Source organism: Euleptes europaea, chromosome 13 (genome assembly GCF_029931775.1).
Source record: "Euleptes europaea isolate rEulEur1 chromosome 13, rEulEur1.hap1, whole genome shotgun sequence".
Lineage (NCBI taxonomy): Eukaryota > Metazoa > Chordata > Lepidosauria > Squamata > Sphaerodactylidae > Euleptes > Euleptes europaea.
In genome coordinates this window covers 41,731,800-41,748,222 of record NC_079324.1, presented here as the reverse complement: position 1 = coordinate 41,748,222, position 16,423 = coordinate 41,731,800, and the positions used below count along the sequence as shown (strand labels likewise).

Genomic DNA, 16,423 nt, shown 5'->3' with positions numbered 1-16,423 from the left:
AGGCACAATCACAGCCGATTTCTCAATCTGGCTCTGAATCTCCTAGTCTGCAGGATACCCTTACCTCCGACCAGGAATCACAAGGGGAAGAGCGCGAGGAGGGGGAGTTCGACTCCGAGGACGAGACCCCCCGTCCTGATGACCAACAGCCCAGGTTGTTCTCGGGAGAGGACTTCCAGGGTTTGTTGGCAAAGGCTATGATCGCTTTGGATCTAAATGAGGAACAGCAGTCCTCAGAGGAACCCAAATCAAAATTCAAAGAAGGAGTTAGGGAGTGCTTCCCCAGAAGGAGAACTCAAAGCAACCTAGTTCCTTTCCCAGAGTTTTTTATTAGGGCCCTCACGGATGAGTGGGATAACCCCTCCTCTAATAAACAGGTCCCGGCCTACGCTAAAAAACATTATAGTCTGGCTCCTCACGCCATGCAGATGTTGAAGGTTCATGTAGTCGACGCTCCAGTGGCTGACCTTCAGACCCCTGGGTTGATCCCTGAGGATGGGGTGGGTTCCATCCGTGACCAGCTGGACAGGAAGACTGATCATTTGGCAAAAAAGGCTCATGAGGCTTCGGCCCTAGCCATCCAGGCTAGCGCCACTACCTCCATTTTTGCGAGGGCCTCCTATTTATGGGTCAAAAAACTCCTACAATTGGTACCGCCTGACAACCGCAGGGTTATCGGGGGCTTGGAGAGAGTGCTTAGCGCCATCACTCTTATGGCAGATGCCTCCCTGGACACAATGTCCTTTATGGCTAGGGCCATGGCTTCTACCACATCCATTAGAAGGGCTCTGTGGCTAAGGGCCTGGCCGGCCGACTTCAGATCTAAAACCATTCTCATGTCCTACCCCATTAAAGGGGGCCGGCTTTTCGGAGAAAAAATGGACGGGATTTTGATTGAAACTAGGGATAAGAAACACGTCCTCCCTAGGCAACTTCGGAAGGAGAATAGATCCTCTTCCTACCCGTCCTTTCGCTCTTCCAAGGTCCCTCCCAGATACCGGGCAGATTACAGAAAGGGCTCCTGGAACCAGAGTAACTCATGGAACCAGAGTAGATCCTTTCGAAAAGGAGGGAAGTTCCAGAGACAAGGCCAGACTAGGCCTGACAAAGGGGATAAGTTCCCCAAAAACAATTCACAATGACGCCTCACTGCTGACTGTGGGGGGGAGACTTCAGGTTTTCAGTCACATTTGGGCCAGATCCAACCCGGATTCGTGGGTATCCCAAATAATTTCTCAGGGATATCTCCTGGAGTTCTCTTCCCTGCCCCGGGATCGTTTCCTTTCTTCCCCCTTACCCTTAAAGAAAGAGAAGAGGGCCAGAACCGCCACAGCAATTCAACACCTTTTGCACATCGGAGCCGTGGAGAGGGTCCCCAACCAGGAGAGGGGGTTGGGGATCTACTCCATCTTCTTCACGGTTCCGAAGAAAAATGGGGACTGGAGGACTATCCTCAATTTAAAGTACGTGAACCGGAGAATGAGGCGCAAACGTTTCCGGATGGAAACATTAAAATCCATCATAGAGTCCCTTCAGCCTCAGACTTTCATGACGGCGGTGGATTTAACGGAGGTGTACCTCCATATCCTTATCCATCCAGCCCACAGGAGGTTTCTTCGGTTCACCCATGGCAGCAATCATTATCAATTCAGGGCCCTCCCCTTTGGATTAGCCTCTGCCCCCCGGGTTTTCACGAAGACCCTGGTGTCTGTTATAGCCACCCTCAGACAGGAGTCCATCCAGGTACATCCGTACCTGGACGACATCCTAATCTGTGCACAATCCAGGGAACAATCCCGGACCCATACCAACAGAGTAGTCCAGGTTCTTCAAGACCATGGATATTTAGTAAACTTCGAGAAAAGTTCCCTCAGCCCAGCTCAATCTCTGGTACACCTGGGAGTGCGGATAGACTCTCGGAAAAACACTGTAACCTTGTCCCGAGAGAGAGTGGGAAAAATTGTCAGTCGGGCAGCTTCGGCCGCCAGTTCCAAAACACCCAGGCTAATGGCCCTAGCGAAACTTTTAGGGCACATGATTTCGTGCATAGCAGTGGTGCCTTGGGCCAGATTCCACTCCAGACAACTACAGTGGCTCCTTCGACCATACCAAAGGGACATTGGGGTGAAGAGGGACAAAATCATTCCCTTACCACTCAGTGTCCGCAAGAGCCTGCGGTGGTGGGCATCCAGGGAGAATTTAACCAAACCCACACAGTACCTGCACGAGGATCCTCTCCAGCTCTTTACGGACGCCAGTCTGGATGGGTGGGGAGCCACCCTCAATGGGCAAATGGCCCAGGGACGTTGGTCTGCTCAGGAGTCGACCCTTCACATCAACGTGCTGGAGTTAAGAGCTGTGAGACTGGCTCTTCTGTTCTTCTCAGCGGACATTTGCAACCATCACGTCCTAGTCAGGACGGACAATACGACTACCAAGGCCCACCTGAACAAACAGGGGGGCACAAGGTCATCGATGTTACATCAGGAAGCAGTCAAATTGTTCCGCTGGGCCCAGTTCAAGGTTCTATCAATTCAAGCGGAACACATAAAGGGCGCTCTCAACGTGGAAGCCGACTGGCTGAGCAGGCAGCTAGTAAACGAAGGAGAGTGGTCCTTAGACCAGGACTCCTTTCGTCTCATCACTCAAAAATTTGGTCTTCCAGAGGTCGATTTGTTCGCCTCTTCAGACAATTCCAAACTTCCAAGATTCTTCTCGAGATTCTTCCACCCAGACGCAGAGAGAATCGACGCTCTTCTCAGTCCTTGGCCAAGGACCTTGTTGTACGCCTTCCCGCCTCTGCCAATTATTCCGAAGGTCCTTCGCAAGATCCAGATGGAAAAAGCCAATGTGCTCCTAGTGGCCCCATTTTGGCCTCGCCGCCCATGGTTCGTCACTCTACAAAGACTAGCAGTTCAAGAACCATGGAGAATTCCAACTCAGTGGGGGACTTTACGCCAAGGTCCTCTAGTCCATCCATATCCCCACTGGTTCTGCTTGACCGTTTGGCACTTGAGAGGATGAGCCTGGTCAAACTGGGTTACCCTACAGAGGTCGTAAACACCATTCTTGAGGCGCGCAGACCTGCAACCCGTCGCATATATTCCGCATCATGGAAAGCGTTTGTCAGATGGGCACGTAGAAAGAAGTTTGACCCTCTTCAACCAGGAGTTAACAACATCCTGGGGTTCTTACAGGAGGGAGTGAGATTAAACCTGGCAGTTTCTACTCTTCGCAGACAGGTTGCGGCCATAGCAACAGTTGTTCCAATGGTGGATGGAATGACGTTATCCAAGCATCGGCATATCGTCTCTTTTCTGAAAGGGGTTTCCCAGACTCGACCTCCTACTGTTCACCGGTTCCCTACCTGGAATCTTAACATCGTTCTTAAGGCCCTAACGAAGGAACCCTTCGAGCCCCTTCGGACTGCTCCTCTTAGGCTGCTTAGGATGAAAGTTCTATTCCTCGTAGCCATCACATCGGCTCGTCGAGTGTCAGAATTGCGAGCCCTGTCTATTCGTCAGGATCTATGCATCTTTCATAGGGATAAGGTGGTATTAAGACCAGACCCTACCTTCATCCCCAAGGTTAACTCTCCGTTTCATCGCGGTCAGGACATTTCCTTACCATCGTTCTGTCCTAAACCATCTTGCCCAAAGGAACGATCTTGGCACTCTCTCGACCTACGTAGAGCTTTGCGCATCTTCATTGATAGAACATCAGACCTGAGACGGACAGACTATTTGTTTATCAATATTTCCAACCCTAACAAGGGTCTCAGAATGTCTGCGGCATCCATTAGTTATGCCTTAAAGTCAACAATAGCTGAGGCATACAAAACCGCGGGGGTTCCTCTTCCACCGGGAATTACGGCTCATTCGCTTCGCAGCGCCTCTACAACGGCGGCGTTTGACAAGCAATCTCCTGTCGACGAAATTTGCCGCGCAGCCACGTGGTCAAGCGTGTCAACATTCGTCAAGCACTACAAGATTAGTACATGGTCATCTGCACAGGCGGCCTTTGGCCGCAGGGTCTTACAGCACGTAGTGGAGGAGAACGCATGACCCACCCTGATGGGAGCTCTTATAGGTCCCACAGTTCCAAGATGCCCGAGCCTCAGAGGAGAATGGAGCCTTGACTACTTACCGTGAGGGCTCCTTCTCTTCTGAGGCGGAGGGCATCTTGCCCACCCGGGCGAAGAGTCAAGACAACGTGCTATCGACCATACCTTCTGAAGACAGCCATTTTCAGACCTAATTCCGGTCCCACTTCCTGTCTGTTTGTAATGTTATAAGGTTACGTTTTAGTTCCGTTATACCTCGTTTTGTTCCTGTCTAAGAGCTAGGCAAGCCTGTGACTGAGGTACAGAGGGTTACTGTCCCGATAGAGGGCAGCAGGAAGTTTTCTTTTGGTCCTGCCTCCTCAGATAGGGCGTGGACAATAACCCACAGTTCCAAGATGCCCTCCGCCTCAGAAGAGAAGGAGCCCTCACGGTAAGTAGTCAAGGCTCCATTCTGTGAGTCTTGCAAGCAGCAGGTTGGCATTCTAGTGTACCTGCATTCATGTGGTATATATATTTCTGTGGGTTTTGAGGTCAGAGCAATGACGAACAGTTGTATGTACATGGCAGAATGCATATGCTGGTCAGGGTGTGTGCACTGTTGAAGACTCAAGCATTCCTTCTTGCGCCTATTTGTCATAATGGCTTTTCATTTTGGGTCCCCAAAGACCTTGTTTAAATAATCGGGGCAGCCAGTTGTCAGGGTGGGCAGCCTGGAATCAACAAGACCCAAAACAGCGAAGCCAGGCTTAGGTGTGGTTTTAAGACCTCTGCAGAATCCCACCCTGGGATGCATCTCTTGGCTCAAACAATATTTGTAATTCTTCTGCATCTCTTTCTTCAATAGAGAGTAGCTGTAGCACAGCAGAGAAGCATGAGCTATGAAGGCACTTCAGATCTCATGCCATGGACTGCACAGGGTGGTCTTGAGCAAGCTTTGCTCCTTTGCTCCTCAGCCCTCTCTCTGCAATGTGTGGGGTAATACTGCTGGCCTCCCTCCACAGTGTTCAGACTGAAGCCTTGGAGCCATGTAAGGGACTATACAAATGCTGTGTGTTGTTAAAACAAGAGCCTTATTATTTATTACGATTCAGGTGACTCACAAAGCAACGGGGCGAGTGATGGTGATGAAGGAGCTGATCCGCTGTGACGAGGAGACGCAAAAGACCTTCTTAACGGAGGTAGGCACAGCCAGTAGCGGGAGTGTAGGCTGCCTCTGGTACTTCCATTCCACTTTTTGTCCAGGACGAGATGCATTCATCCTACTAAGAAATAATTTTTTGTGGGAGTTCACTGAAAGAGAACGCAAGGCTGTTGAGCTGTCTGGTGTACACTCGTGGTTAGGTTAGCAAACCTGGGTTTGGGTTCTTGTCTGGCCTTGTGCAACCTTGCTTGAATGCTGTGGCGCTTGGCATTGCCCCTCACATCTGAAGAAGGGCAGAGTCATGCAGTGAGCCAGTGTAACTACTTTCAGAGGCCAGAGCGCATACCAATCTCTCCTGGTGTGGGCTGGGGCTGCTGTGTCTTCTCAGGTGAAGGTGATGCGCAGTTTAGACCACCCCAATGTCCTGAAATTCATTGGAGTGTTATACAAGGACAAGAAACTGAATCTTCTGACTGAGTACATTGAAGGAGGGACCCTGAAGGACTTCCTCCGGAATGTGGTGAGTTAACCTTGAGGAGAATTGAACAGGCTGAATTGAGGCAGTCTTGGGATGGGGGATGGGGTGGCTGGCTGGCTTTTGGAGAAAAGGATGGCAGGCAGTGGCAAGTAGCTGGCTATTAAAGCATTTGTTTTCTAAAGTGTACAGGAGAGGGGCTGTGGCTCAGTGGCAGAGCATCTGCTTGGCATGCAGAAGGTCCCAGGTTTAATCCCCGGCATCTCCAGTAAAAGGGACTAGGCAGGTAGGTGATGTGAAAGACCTCTGCCTGAGACCCTGGAGAGCCGCTGCTGGTCTGAGTAGGCAGTACTGACTTTGATGGACCAAGGGTCTGATTCAGTGTAAGGCAGCTTCATGTGTTATGTTGTTTTTTTAAACACCCCTGCAAAATGGCATTTGAGAAAGAGGGTGAGATGTCTGTCACGGTGCAGGAGTTGCTTGCAAGCAAGCCTTCAGTCATACTACGCAGTTGGCACAATACTTGACACACCTCTTGTAGTGAGTTGGGTGTGGGGACGTTCGGGTGGTGCATCTCCCGTGAACCAGACTTTTTAGCAGCTCTCACCATTAGCTGCTAAGCTGTTAGCTTCTTTAGGTAGTCACATTTTTATTTCTGTCTGCAAAAAGCAAGCTATTGGAGGCTGTCGTTTATTTTGTAGGATCCATTTCCCTGGAAGCAGAAGGTCAGCTTTGCCAAAGGAATTGCCTCGGGAATGGTAAGTCGCCTTTCTCAGATTGGTTAGATTTGCAACCTGCCCCATCTTGGAGGCCTGGAGATGCCAGCTCCTGAGTGGAGGAAAGCATGTGAGACATGAGCTTTCTGTCCTCCTTAAAACTTAGTGTTATACCCTGGTAATAACTGCATTTTGTGATGTTCCAATAGCCACTCTGCTGGCTCAGGAAGACCTGACCTGGGCTAGGGAACTATTTCCGGCATTAATACTTGGTGCTTAGGCTGCCTGTTAGGTTATGTGCAACACCAGAGCATTTTCACAAGCCACAATTGCCATGAAGCTGTAGAAGGGCAAGGATTGTACTGGACGGTTGCTGTACTAGAGATGTGCAGGTGCTTCCTTCTTTCCTGGATCCCACATGGTGGGTGCAGTAGCCTTCCCCTTCAGTAAGACCGAGTATTCATCTGAGTCGGTCTGGTCAGTTCCCTTCCAGCAACCAGGGAGCCACTGCCTGCCTTTTGCATACTGGGAGCTTTTCATTGGTCTTCAGGACTTCAGCCTCAGCCACCACATTCACTTGTGAGAATGGCAGGGGGAAGAGGTACCAAGTCTCAGTAGTTGGACAAACTTGGCCCATGGGGAGCTTGTAAAGCAGACTGGTCTCACTTGGCAACTGGTATGTTGCAAATGCATCTTTTCCCTGCCTTTCTCTCTCAGGGGCCTGGAGACCAAGCCCTGTGAGGAAAGGCTGAGGGAGTTGGGAATATTTAGTCTGGAGAAGAGGAGGTTGAGGGGGGACATGATTGCTCTCTAAGTATTTGAAGGGCTGTCACTTAAAGGAGAGCAGGGAGTTGTTCCTGTTGGCAGCAGAGGATAGGACTCGCAATAATGGGTTTAAATTATGGGAGGAAAGGTACCGGCTGGATATTAGGAAAACATTTTTTTACAGTAAGAGTTGTTTGACAGTGGAATCAGCTACCTAGGGAGGTGGTGAGCTCCCCCTCACTGGCAGTCTTTAAATATTTGTCAGGGATGCTCTAGGCTGATCCTGCATTAAGTAGGGGGTTGGACTAGATGGCATGTATGGCCCCTTCCAACTCTATGATTCTCTCTGCAGGCTTATCTGCATTCAATGTGCATCATTCACCGAGACCTGAATTCTCATAACTGCCTGATCAAACTGGTGAGTCCCTTTTGCTTCCTCTTGCGTCCTTCCTCCAGTTAGTTCTTGGCCTTATACCCAAAACTGCTTTTTTAATGTCAGGAAGTGTTTTCTCTTTTTAGTCTGCAATCAGTGGGACACTGGGAGTAAGCCAGTTGAACATGATAGAATTGATTTCCATGTTAACCTGCATAAATATTGGGCTGCAAAGCTGTAGCTGCTGTAGGTGCTTTATTTGGGTTTCCCTAATTAGTCTACATTGAGAGTTTTGGCTGATCTGCCTGCCGGTCCTCTGATTCCTGTCATCTTTCATCCTCTTCCTGTAGCTCAGTGCTGTCAACTCAGATGAATGCACAAGGGAAATGTCCAGGGAAATCTCTCTCTCTGTCTCTCTATGCATCAGAATAGTATAACAACAATTGTTGTCTAGCAAACAGAAAACTTCAAAACATTCCATAAGCTTCTCTGGTAGGAATGGACCTAGGAGGATGCTGCAGATAAGCATTGCTGGCCGTCTACTTACTGGTCAGTTGAGAGGTGTCGTAGTTTATCCTGAATCAGTGCTTGAAAGGACAGATGTTCCTGTTTATCTCACCTGCACTTTGTCGACTCTGAAAACATCTGTGACTTGGTGGAGCCAACTTTCCCTCCTTTGAAGAGGCAGATTTTCTGCCATCACAGTTTCTAGGCTGTTTACAAGTTGAAGAGTGGTAGAGCGCAGGCTCTGTGCACTCAAGCCCCCAAGTTCATATCCCTGGTGTTTCCTGCTGGTGAAGAAAAGAAGGATCTTTAGAGAACCCCCCCCCCCAAGACACTGGGGAGTTGCTGCCATTCATAGTCTGGATTAGATGTCCTGTTGGCCTGGTTTGGTATAAGGCAATTGTACATACTGCAGTGAAGGTGCTTTAGTAGTACAGGGGAATTCATGCTGCTCACATCTTGGGGTTTCTTTAAGCCTGGTCTTCGTGGTGCCATGTACAATATTGGTGGCCCTGAAGGGATGAGCCCCGTGCTACCCCCACAAAACTTCCTATGTCTCCCCTCACTCTTTAGCAGCCTGTGGGAGTCATGGATTGTTCTCTCATCTTGAAGCTACTTCACAATTAGCTAAAGTTAGTGTGGTGTAATGGTTACAGCTAGGCAAGGGAAACAAGCACATATCCCGAATCTACTGACAAGCTCACTGGAGTGACCTTGGGCCAGTCGCTATATCTCAGCCTAACCTTCCTCAGAGATTAAGCGATAAAAAGGGAGGAGGGGATTCATGTTTGCTGCCTTAAATGTTTTAGAGGAATGGCGGAGTGAAAAAAAAAATTAAAATCATGCTTTTGACACTTATGGGGGAACTTGGGGTGTAATAGATCAAGTCTCAGGAGAGTCAGAATAACTTTTGATGATTTCTTCTGGCTCCAGGACAAAACAGTTGTGGTTGCTGACTTTGGCCTGTCCAGGCTGATTGTGGAAGAGAAGAAGAAGCCGATCCTGGAAAAGCCATCAGCCAAGAAGCGAACTTTGCGCAAGAGTGACCGGAAAAAACGCTACACTGTGGTTGGGAACCCCTACTGGATGGCACCAGAGATGCTGAATGGTAAGAGGCCTGACCTGTAGTGGGTGCCATCGCTGGATGTTTCTAACTGACTGGCTGAGGCTTCTGAGGCTTCCTCCAGATACTCTACTATGCCTTTGCTTTATATAGCACTTGCCTGGGTTTTTTCAGCTCCTGCCAGCTTCAGTAACAGTTAAGGCATAACTCCTCTGGGTTGCATGCAAAAGATCCTGGCTTTAGTATATGGCATCTGCAGCTGAATCTTCTCTAAGAGCAGCTTTGGAAAGGCCTTTTTCTGTGTAAGACCCCTGGAGTCCTGCTGTAGGCCAGCATAGAAATCACTCAGCTAGATAGACCAATAGCTTGACACAGTGGAAAACTTCAGATGTGTAAAGAGACAGCTGGGTACAATGGGAGACTGAGGATCAGATTTTTCTCCACTCCGCCACAAAGCTTGCTGGATAACTTTGGACAGGTGGCAGCCTATAACCTCTATCACATGGGGTTGGTGTGACGAAGAAATGGGGAAGGAGAACTGTGTACAGTATCTTGAATGCCCTGAAGGGGGATAAAAATGTACCAAGATAAAGTGGCATATATTCTCTGAAGAACTTGTGGGGGGGGGCAGTATCAAGTTAACAACCGCAAGGTCCAGTATTTTTCCCGAGGATCTCAGCAGCCAGTAGATACTAGACCATGTGGTTCACTAGTGGATTATAGCCTACCTTCTGTTCATCCCTGATCTAGTCCACCACTCTCTCCAATAGCAGTCAACCAGATGCATGTAGAAACACAAAACCAGGACCTTGTTCTGTGTCCTCAGTATCTGGCCTTCAGCAATATACTGCCTGTGTTCATGGAGTTTTCATTTGGTTCTTGTTGCTAGTCACTGTGAACCTGTCCTTCAACGAATCTACCTGTAAGAAAGTCCCCTATTTGATTGTGAAGCGCACTGGGTAACCTTGGGCAAGTCAACACCTCATCACCTTATCTAGTTGCTAGAGTTGCATAGTTGTTGGGTGCTGCATGATTTGCCTCCCTTTTAATTAATCTTTTATATATTTATACAGGGCAGAGCTATGATGAGACAGTGGATATCTTTTCTTTTGGCATTGTGCTCTGCGAGGTAAGTCCTAGCTATACTGGAACTAACAGAATTTGATTATTGCTCCCCCCCCCCTAGGGTTTTTTATTTGTATTAAGTCTTGTAATGGATTGTCCTTTACATGTCCTTGTTAACTGCTTTGAATCCTTTGTTGAAGCAAGGTGGGTTTAAGGATAAGAATAAAGGAGGACAGGGGATGATCCATAGAAAGTACCCCAAAGTCACTTCACTGGCCCGGTAGCGAGACGTTAAGAGCACCTCTGCCCAAGCCACAGCAAGTAGGACTAAAGAGTCAAGCAGCGCTTGCCTTGCTGTGCTGACCTGATCAGGTTCTGCACAGTTTACCTGCACCAAGATACCTGCTTTTTCCTACAGTTTTTTTGCTGAGTCGGTCCCAAATAAAAGAAGCATCTCATTCCCATGCCAGGTACAAGTAATGTCAAGATGCAAACTGCTCTTCGCTCACATGCAGAACACCAGGCTCTCGCTTACGTAGCTGCCATTTCCACACCCATTATGCCACAAAGGGAAACCTCCAAATGGGAAGCACTTGGAGCATTGTTGGTATTCAGGCTGGGAGATGACCTCACCCGTTCACCCCACAGTGTACAGGGCCATTCCCATTGATGATGGGATCCGGTTCTCGGCGGTCCGTGTAGTGCTTTAGAATGTCTCTTTGGAGGTATTCGCAGATGTAGTGTGAACAGCCGTCAAGGAGTGGGGCAATGTGCCATGGAGAGGATCTGTATTTCAGCTGCCCCAGCAGAGGCGTTTCCCGATTCCAAGACCTGCAACTGGAGTGCAGTTGCTGAGTCGGTCTAATTCCTCTTGTTCCATTCCTCCTGCAGTCACAGATCACAGTATTGCCACAGCGCAGTTGTGTCAGGTCTTTATTGTTAGGACCCACTAACTGCTTCTGCTTTCTCCCCTCTAGATCATAGGACAGGTGTATGCTGATCCAGATTGCCTCCCTCGGACACTGGATTTTGGACTCAATGTGAAGCTCTTTTGGGAGAAGTTTGTTCCTGCAGACTGCCCCCCTGCTTTCTTCCCTTTGGCAGCCATCTGCTGCAGGCTCGAACCAGAGAGTAGGTAAGACTTTGATCCACCCGTGATGGTGGGGATGCAAATGCCATTTGGGGGATTGACAAAGGGATTCCGGGTGGTGGTTGATGGGCATTTCTGTCTCACAGACATATTGCCAATTTGGTGAGTGGACTCTCCTGTTGTTGTCCAGGCTTCGTGCTTGGCTGCAGGGCTCAGCGTTAGGAGCAACTTCAGGTTTCCAGCATAATTTATTCTGGCAATGGCAGCTTTCAGTAGAGGGCAAGGAAGCTCTGCAAAATAAGAACATGAGTTGAGGGGCTTCTAATGGCTCCACGGCTTTGATCATTCTTGGCCCACGCCAACCACTGGTCAGCTCATTCTTCCCACCTCTCCTTTCTTCCATGTCTTTTAAAAAAGGGAAGGTAGTTTTCAGCATTTGGCAGTGTTCATAAAACATTTCAGTGCCATAAAAGGTAAAGGTCCTCTGTGCAAGCACCGGGTCATTCCTGACCCATGGGGTGACGTCACATCCTGACATTTACTAGGCAGACTTTGTTTACGGGGTGGTTTGCCAGTGCCTTCCCCTGTCATCTTCCCTTTACCCCCAGCAAGCTGGGTCCTCATTTGACCAACCTCAGAAGGATGGAAGGCTGAGTCAACCTTGAGCCGGCTACCTGAAAACGACTTCCATTGGGATCGAACTCAGGTCGTGAGCAGAGCTTGAACTGCAGTACTGCAGCTTACCACTCTGCGCCACGGGGCTCTAGAACTTAAAACACAAAAACAGCATAACCAGTCACATTACGTTTTTACTATACTAATTGCTTTCTGAACCGAGTTCTTTTCTGCTGTCCATTTTGCATGATGGATTTTTTAAAACTCCACGAGTTAATGTGCAATTAGCTTAGCTTGCTGCAGTCCTGGCAGTTTAGTTTTTGGGATCCAAGAATTTCGTCGCTGGGTTTGGCAGTAAACAAGGGCCCAAATGGGGAAGGGGACGTGGCTCAGTGGTAGAGCATCTGCTTGGCATTCAGAAGGTCCCAGGTTCAATCCCCGGCATCTCAAGTTAAAGGGACTAGGCAAGTAGGTGATGTGAAAGACCCCTGCCTGAGACCCTGGAGAGCTGCTGCCGGTCCGAGTAGACAATACTGACTTTGATGGACCAAGGATCTGATTCTATATAAGGCAGCTTCATGTGTTCATGTGTGTTCAAATGCCTTGCATTTCTGCCAGCACCCCAGGGGTTGCTTCATTCTATTTCTAATTATTGTTTGCATAGTAAAATAAGCTTCCAGGTTGACCTTGAAGAGCTTCCCTTTCCACTTTGCCAAAGGCAGCTGAGCAACTTGTTTATAGCTAGATTGTGTTAACTTCTTTCTCTGTCTTTCTCCCCAGGCCCCCCTTTTCAAAACTGGAGGATTCTTTTGAAGCTCTCTCTCTTTATCTGGGAGAACTGGGAATCCCTCTTCCCTCAGAACTGGAGGAACTGGACCACAACATCAGCACACAGTATGGGCTGATCCGGGACCAGCTACCAAGAAACCTCACTTAGTCCTTGTGACTTTCTGCATCCTTTCCATCGATGGTAGCTTTTGAGGCAAGAACTGCCCCTCTCACACTTCACCAGGGCATTAATAAGGCAGGGTTGATTTTTTTGGCCTCTTCCTCTCACCTTCAACTTCCTCCACCTCTCTCCTGTGGATTTGAGGCACATTCTGGTAGCAAAGAAAGGGCTTGCTTGCCAGTGGCTTCAGTAACTGACTGGAACTGATTGGAAACACTACCCTTGAGGCCTCCTTTTTCAGGGGGTCACTTTATTACTGTGGTGCCTTAGAACTTTAATAGACTACAAGGTGTGAAGAAGTGTGGGTGTTTTTGCCCCAGGGAGCGCCATGTTGGAGATGGTAGAACTGTCAGGAGACCCAGAAGTGCTGCTTCCAGGCAACTCCGCTTCTCTGATCCAGTGGAGCCTGACTAAAGCCTCAGTCACTTAGTAGGACATCTTGTAGGAGTTTTAGCCTTCTGGTTGCAGCTCTTGGAATCGGGAAATGCCTCTGCTGGGGCAGCTCAAATACAGATCCTCTCTGTTGCACGTTGCCCTACTCCTTGACCGCTGTTCACACTACATCTGCAAATACCTCCAAAGAGACCTTCTAAAGCACTACATGGACCGCCGAGAACCGGATCCCATCATCGATGGGGATGGCCCTGTACACTGCGGGGTGAACGGGTGAGGTCATCTCCCAGCCTGAATACCAACAGTGCTCCAAGTGCTTCCCATTTGGAGGTTTCCCTTTGTGGCATAATGGGTGTGGAAATGGCAGCTATTATAAGCGAGAGCCTGGTGTTCTGCATGTGAGCGAAGAGCAGTTTGCATCTTGACGTTACTTGTACCTGGCATGGGAATAAGATGCTTCTTTTATTCAGGACAACTAGTTTTGAAGTTACAATGTATGGCAATAGCGACTACCTCTGTCCTCCATTTCAGGCCTTGTCAATCACAGGCACCCTTCCCCTTCAGGCCGAAACTGCACTCTTGGAATGCTACCGCCTGTTCCCTTCTGGGTTTGGGCACTGTATTCATACACCCGTTTTCAAAGGAGCAGGAACTATTTCTGGTATTCCTTCTTGGCTCATTCACTACATTGCTAACCTCACTAGATTTTTTCCTTGTTGTGAGACAGCATCCGAACTCTTGGGGAAACCCAGTTTGACATCCGTACCTGCTTTTGGTTCTCTTTTGAAGTCGAATTCTTGCTGTTCTTTCCTTATCTAGCCTTTGGTCTTGCTGTGGAGTATAAGGGCCAGAGCTTGCTGGTCTGAGTGCTCAAAACCCATGAGCCAAGTCTTTTAGGACTCAAGTTTTTGTGTTTAATCTGTGTTTTTAAGAGACACTGGCCCTTTCGCTGTGGTGGGACAGTGGAGGGAGATCGTCACATCCAGCATCTTTGTCTGATTTTGCTCCCACCCTCTCATCTTCATGCAGTGAGATGAAATGAGAGACTGTGCCCACCTTAGGAAAAACTTGGATCACGTGTTCAGGAAATTCTGGGCTCTTGTGATTGCACAACAGAATGTTCTATGAATAAATTAAAAGCAATAATAAACTTTATCCTATGAATGCAGAGCTGGTTGGTACTCATTTTGAATTTAAGAGATAAAGATCTGCATCTTCAAGGGACCGCAGCAGTGTCTAGGCCAGGCTGTGTCCTTTGTCTTAGGACAGCAGCCCCAGGGCCTTCTGGGAGCCAGCATGGTGTAGTGGTTAAGAGCGGTGGTTTGGAGCAGTGGACTGTGATCTGGAGAACCGGGTTTGATTCCCCACTCCTCCACATGAGCAGTGGATGCTAATCTGGTGAACCGGGTTGGTTTCCCCACTCCTACATATGAAGCCAGCTGGGTGACCTTGGGCTAGTCACACACTCTCAGCCCCACCTACCTCACAGGGTGTCTGTTGTGGGGAGGGGAAGGCGATTGTAAGCCTGTTTGAGTCTCCCTTAAGAGAAAGTTGGAATATAAAAACCAGCTCTTCTTCTTCTGGCCCCAAAAGTTTTAAAGACTGGCTGAGGAACCATATAGGAGTCCATGGGAATTTGCGAGTGATGTAATGAGTAGTGAACGCAGATGAGCTGTGGGTACTAGAATATAGATCCTGATGGAAAAGGAGGTGCTTTTCAGGACTAACGGTTTCCAACTTCTAAGAGAAGAACCGAAACCCACAGTGCATTTTGCAAATAATGGTGGTTTTACTTTGCATCTCTTGTGGTGTTGAAGTGTAGTTATGCTTAGTGACAAATGGAGGAGGATTGAAGTTGTAGATTAGTGGATTGTATCTGCCACTTCTGAACATGGATTCCTCTACCTGGATCCCATTTGGGCTTTATCTGCTGCCCCTCCACTTGCCTGGGAAGTCACTTCCTGAAGCCAAGGGAAATGTTGGGGGGGGGAGCCCCCTTCAGCACTAGTACTTGCTGGAGCTTCTCAGTCCACTGATGAGAAGAAATCTTCATAGCAAGTCCAATATTTTGTCCCCACCCTCCCAATTTGGACTCATTTTAGCTCTGTAACAGGAGCACAGAACCACCTCTGCTCAGCTAAGATAAGGTCCAGAAACCCCATCCTCAGAACAGGAGTCTTGTGTCGTTAACAGGGTGAAAAGCACCAGCTTAGAAGAGCTGTTGGAGACTCAGTCAATGGACCTGTTCACCACCAGTATCTCAGAGTGGGAGCAGGCAGGTTGTTTACTCCCTGTCCCTGCCAGTGCCTCGACAGGGGGAGAGGAAAGTGACAGCTAAAGAACAGGCACTGATGTTGCAGAGGTTCATGCTGTGGTCCTGGAGGGGAGGAACAGTCAAACCTTCTTACGACAGCTCAATTCTGGTAGCTGCCTTGGGGCATTTGTTCCATCCAGGACAACTTTGTATATTTTTTGCCTCTGCTGCTCGTGAGTGAGAGAGGCAGATGTCGGTGATTTTAAGGTATTCTGCCTGTGTTTTTAATAAGTGGAGAGCTGTGGATGCTGGTCCATCCACAGAGTGGGCAGGGCGTGGACTGGGGAGGTGGAGCGACTCCTCAGGATAGTGGAAGGCTTGCAAGAAATTTGCATATACCCTGCCCATGGAGCAAGGCACAATCTGTACATGGATATCTTCCTCCACTGATGGAGAACAGCACTGGCTGCCAATCAGGCACCGAAATGCACAAACGACACTTGAGTTTTTCACAGAACCTGGACTGGCATTTTTATGATTCACAAATGCAAGGCATTAATTACAACCTGAATTGTTTATTTCATAATCATGAGGTATTTTAAGATGTTTACAAAGAAATGGTATTCAAAGGCGTTTAAGAAATTTAAAAATGTTTCCTTTGTTCTTGCTCATGGACGTCATTGGCAAGAAATCTTTACTCGGCAGCTTTGGAGGCCCTTGGATGGAGAAGGGTTAAAAGATCTGTATGGGTGGAATCAGCCCTTTTGCTGACATGTTCAGCTACACAAACGGCAGCAGGTCTTGTGCATTCTCTTCCTGTCCCCATCCATCTTTGGCCCCAAAACTCACCCATAAGTGCTTTAACTCTATTAATACAGCTGCTAAGTAGTCTCTATTCAAACTGGCCACTTTTCAGGAAAAGGCTCACTCCAATGTGAGGGAGAGGATCTCCAAGCA

At 48.5% G+C, this 16,423-nt stretch overlaps 1 protein-coding gene across 2 annotated transcripts in view; it reads left to right on the top strand.

Moving 5' to 3' along the window:
• The window catches only part of LIMK2 (LIM domain kinase 2), a 57,408-nt gene extending 44,427 nt beyond the window's left edge, over window positions 1-12,981 (top strand). For both annotated transcript variants that reach the window (XM_056859256.1, XM_056859257.1), the window contains 8 exons: window positions 5,155-5,241; window positions 5,593-5,724; window positions 6,381-6,437; window positions 7,513-7,578; window positions 8,971-9,145; window positions 10,174-10,229; window positions 11,143-11,300; window positions 12,651-12,981. In XM_056859256.1, coding sequence (XP_056715234.1) covers window positions 5,155-5,241; window positions 5,593-5,724; window positions 6,381-6,437; window positions 7,513-7,578; window positions 8,971-9,145; window positions 10,174-10,229; window positions 11,143-11,300; window positions 12,651-12,807 — 888 coding nt within the window. In that variant the 3' untranslated portion in view covers window positions 12,808-12,981. The remainder of the gene's footprint in view (window positions 1-5,154; window positions 5,242-5,592; window positions 5,725-6,380; window positions 6,438-7,512; window positions 7,579-8,970; window positions 9,146-10,173; window positions 10,230-11,142; window positions 11,301-12,650) is intronic.
• Window positions 12,982-16,423: the final 3,442 nt, after the last annotated feature.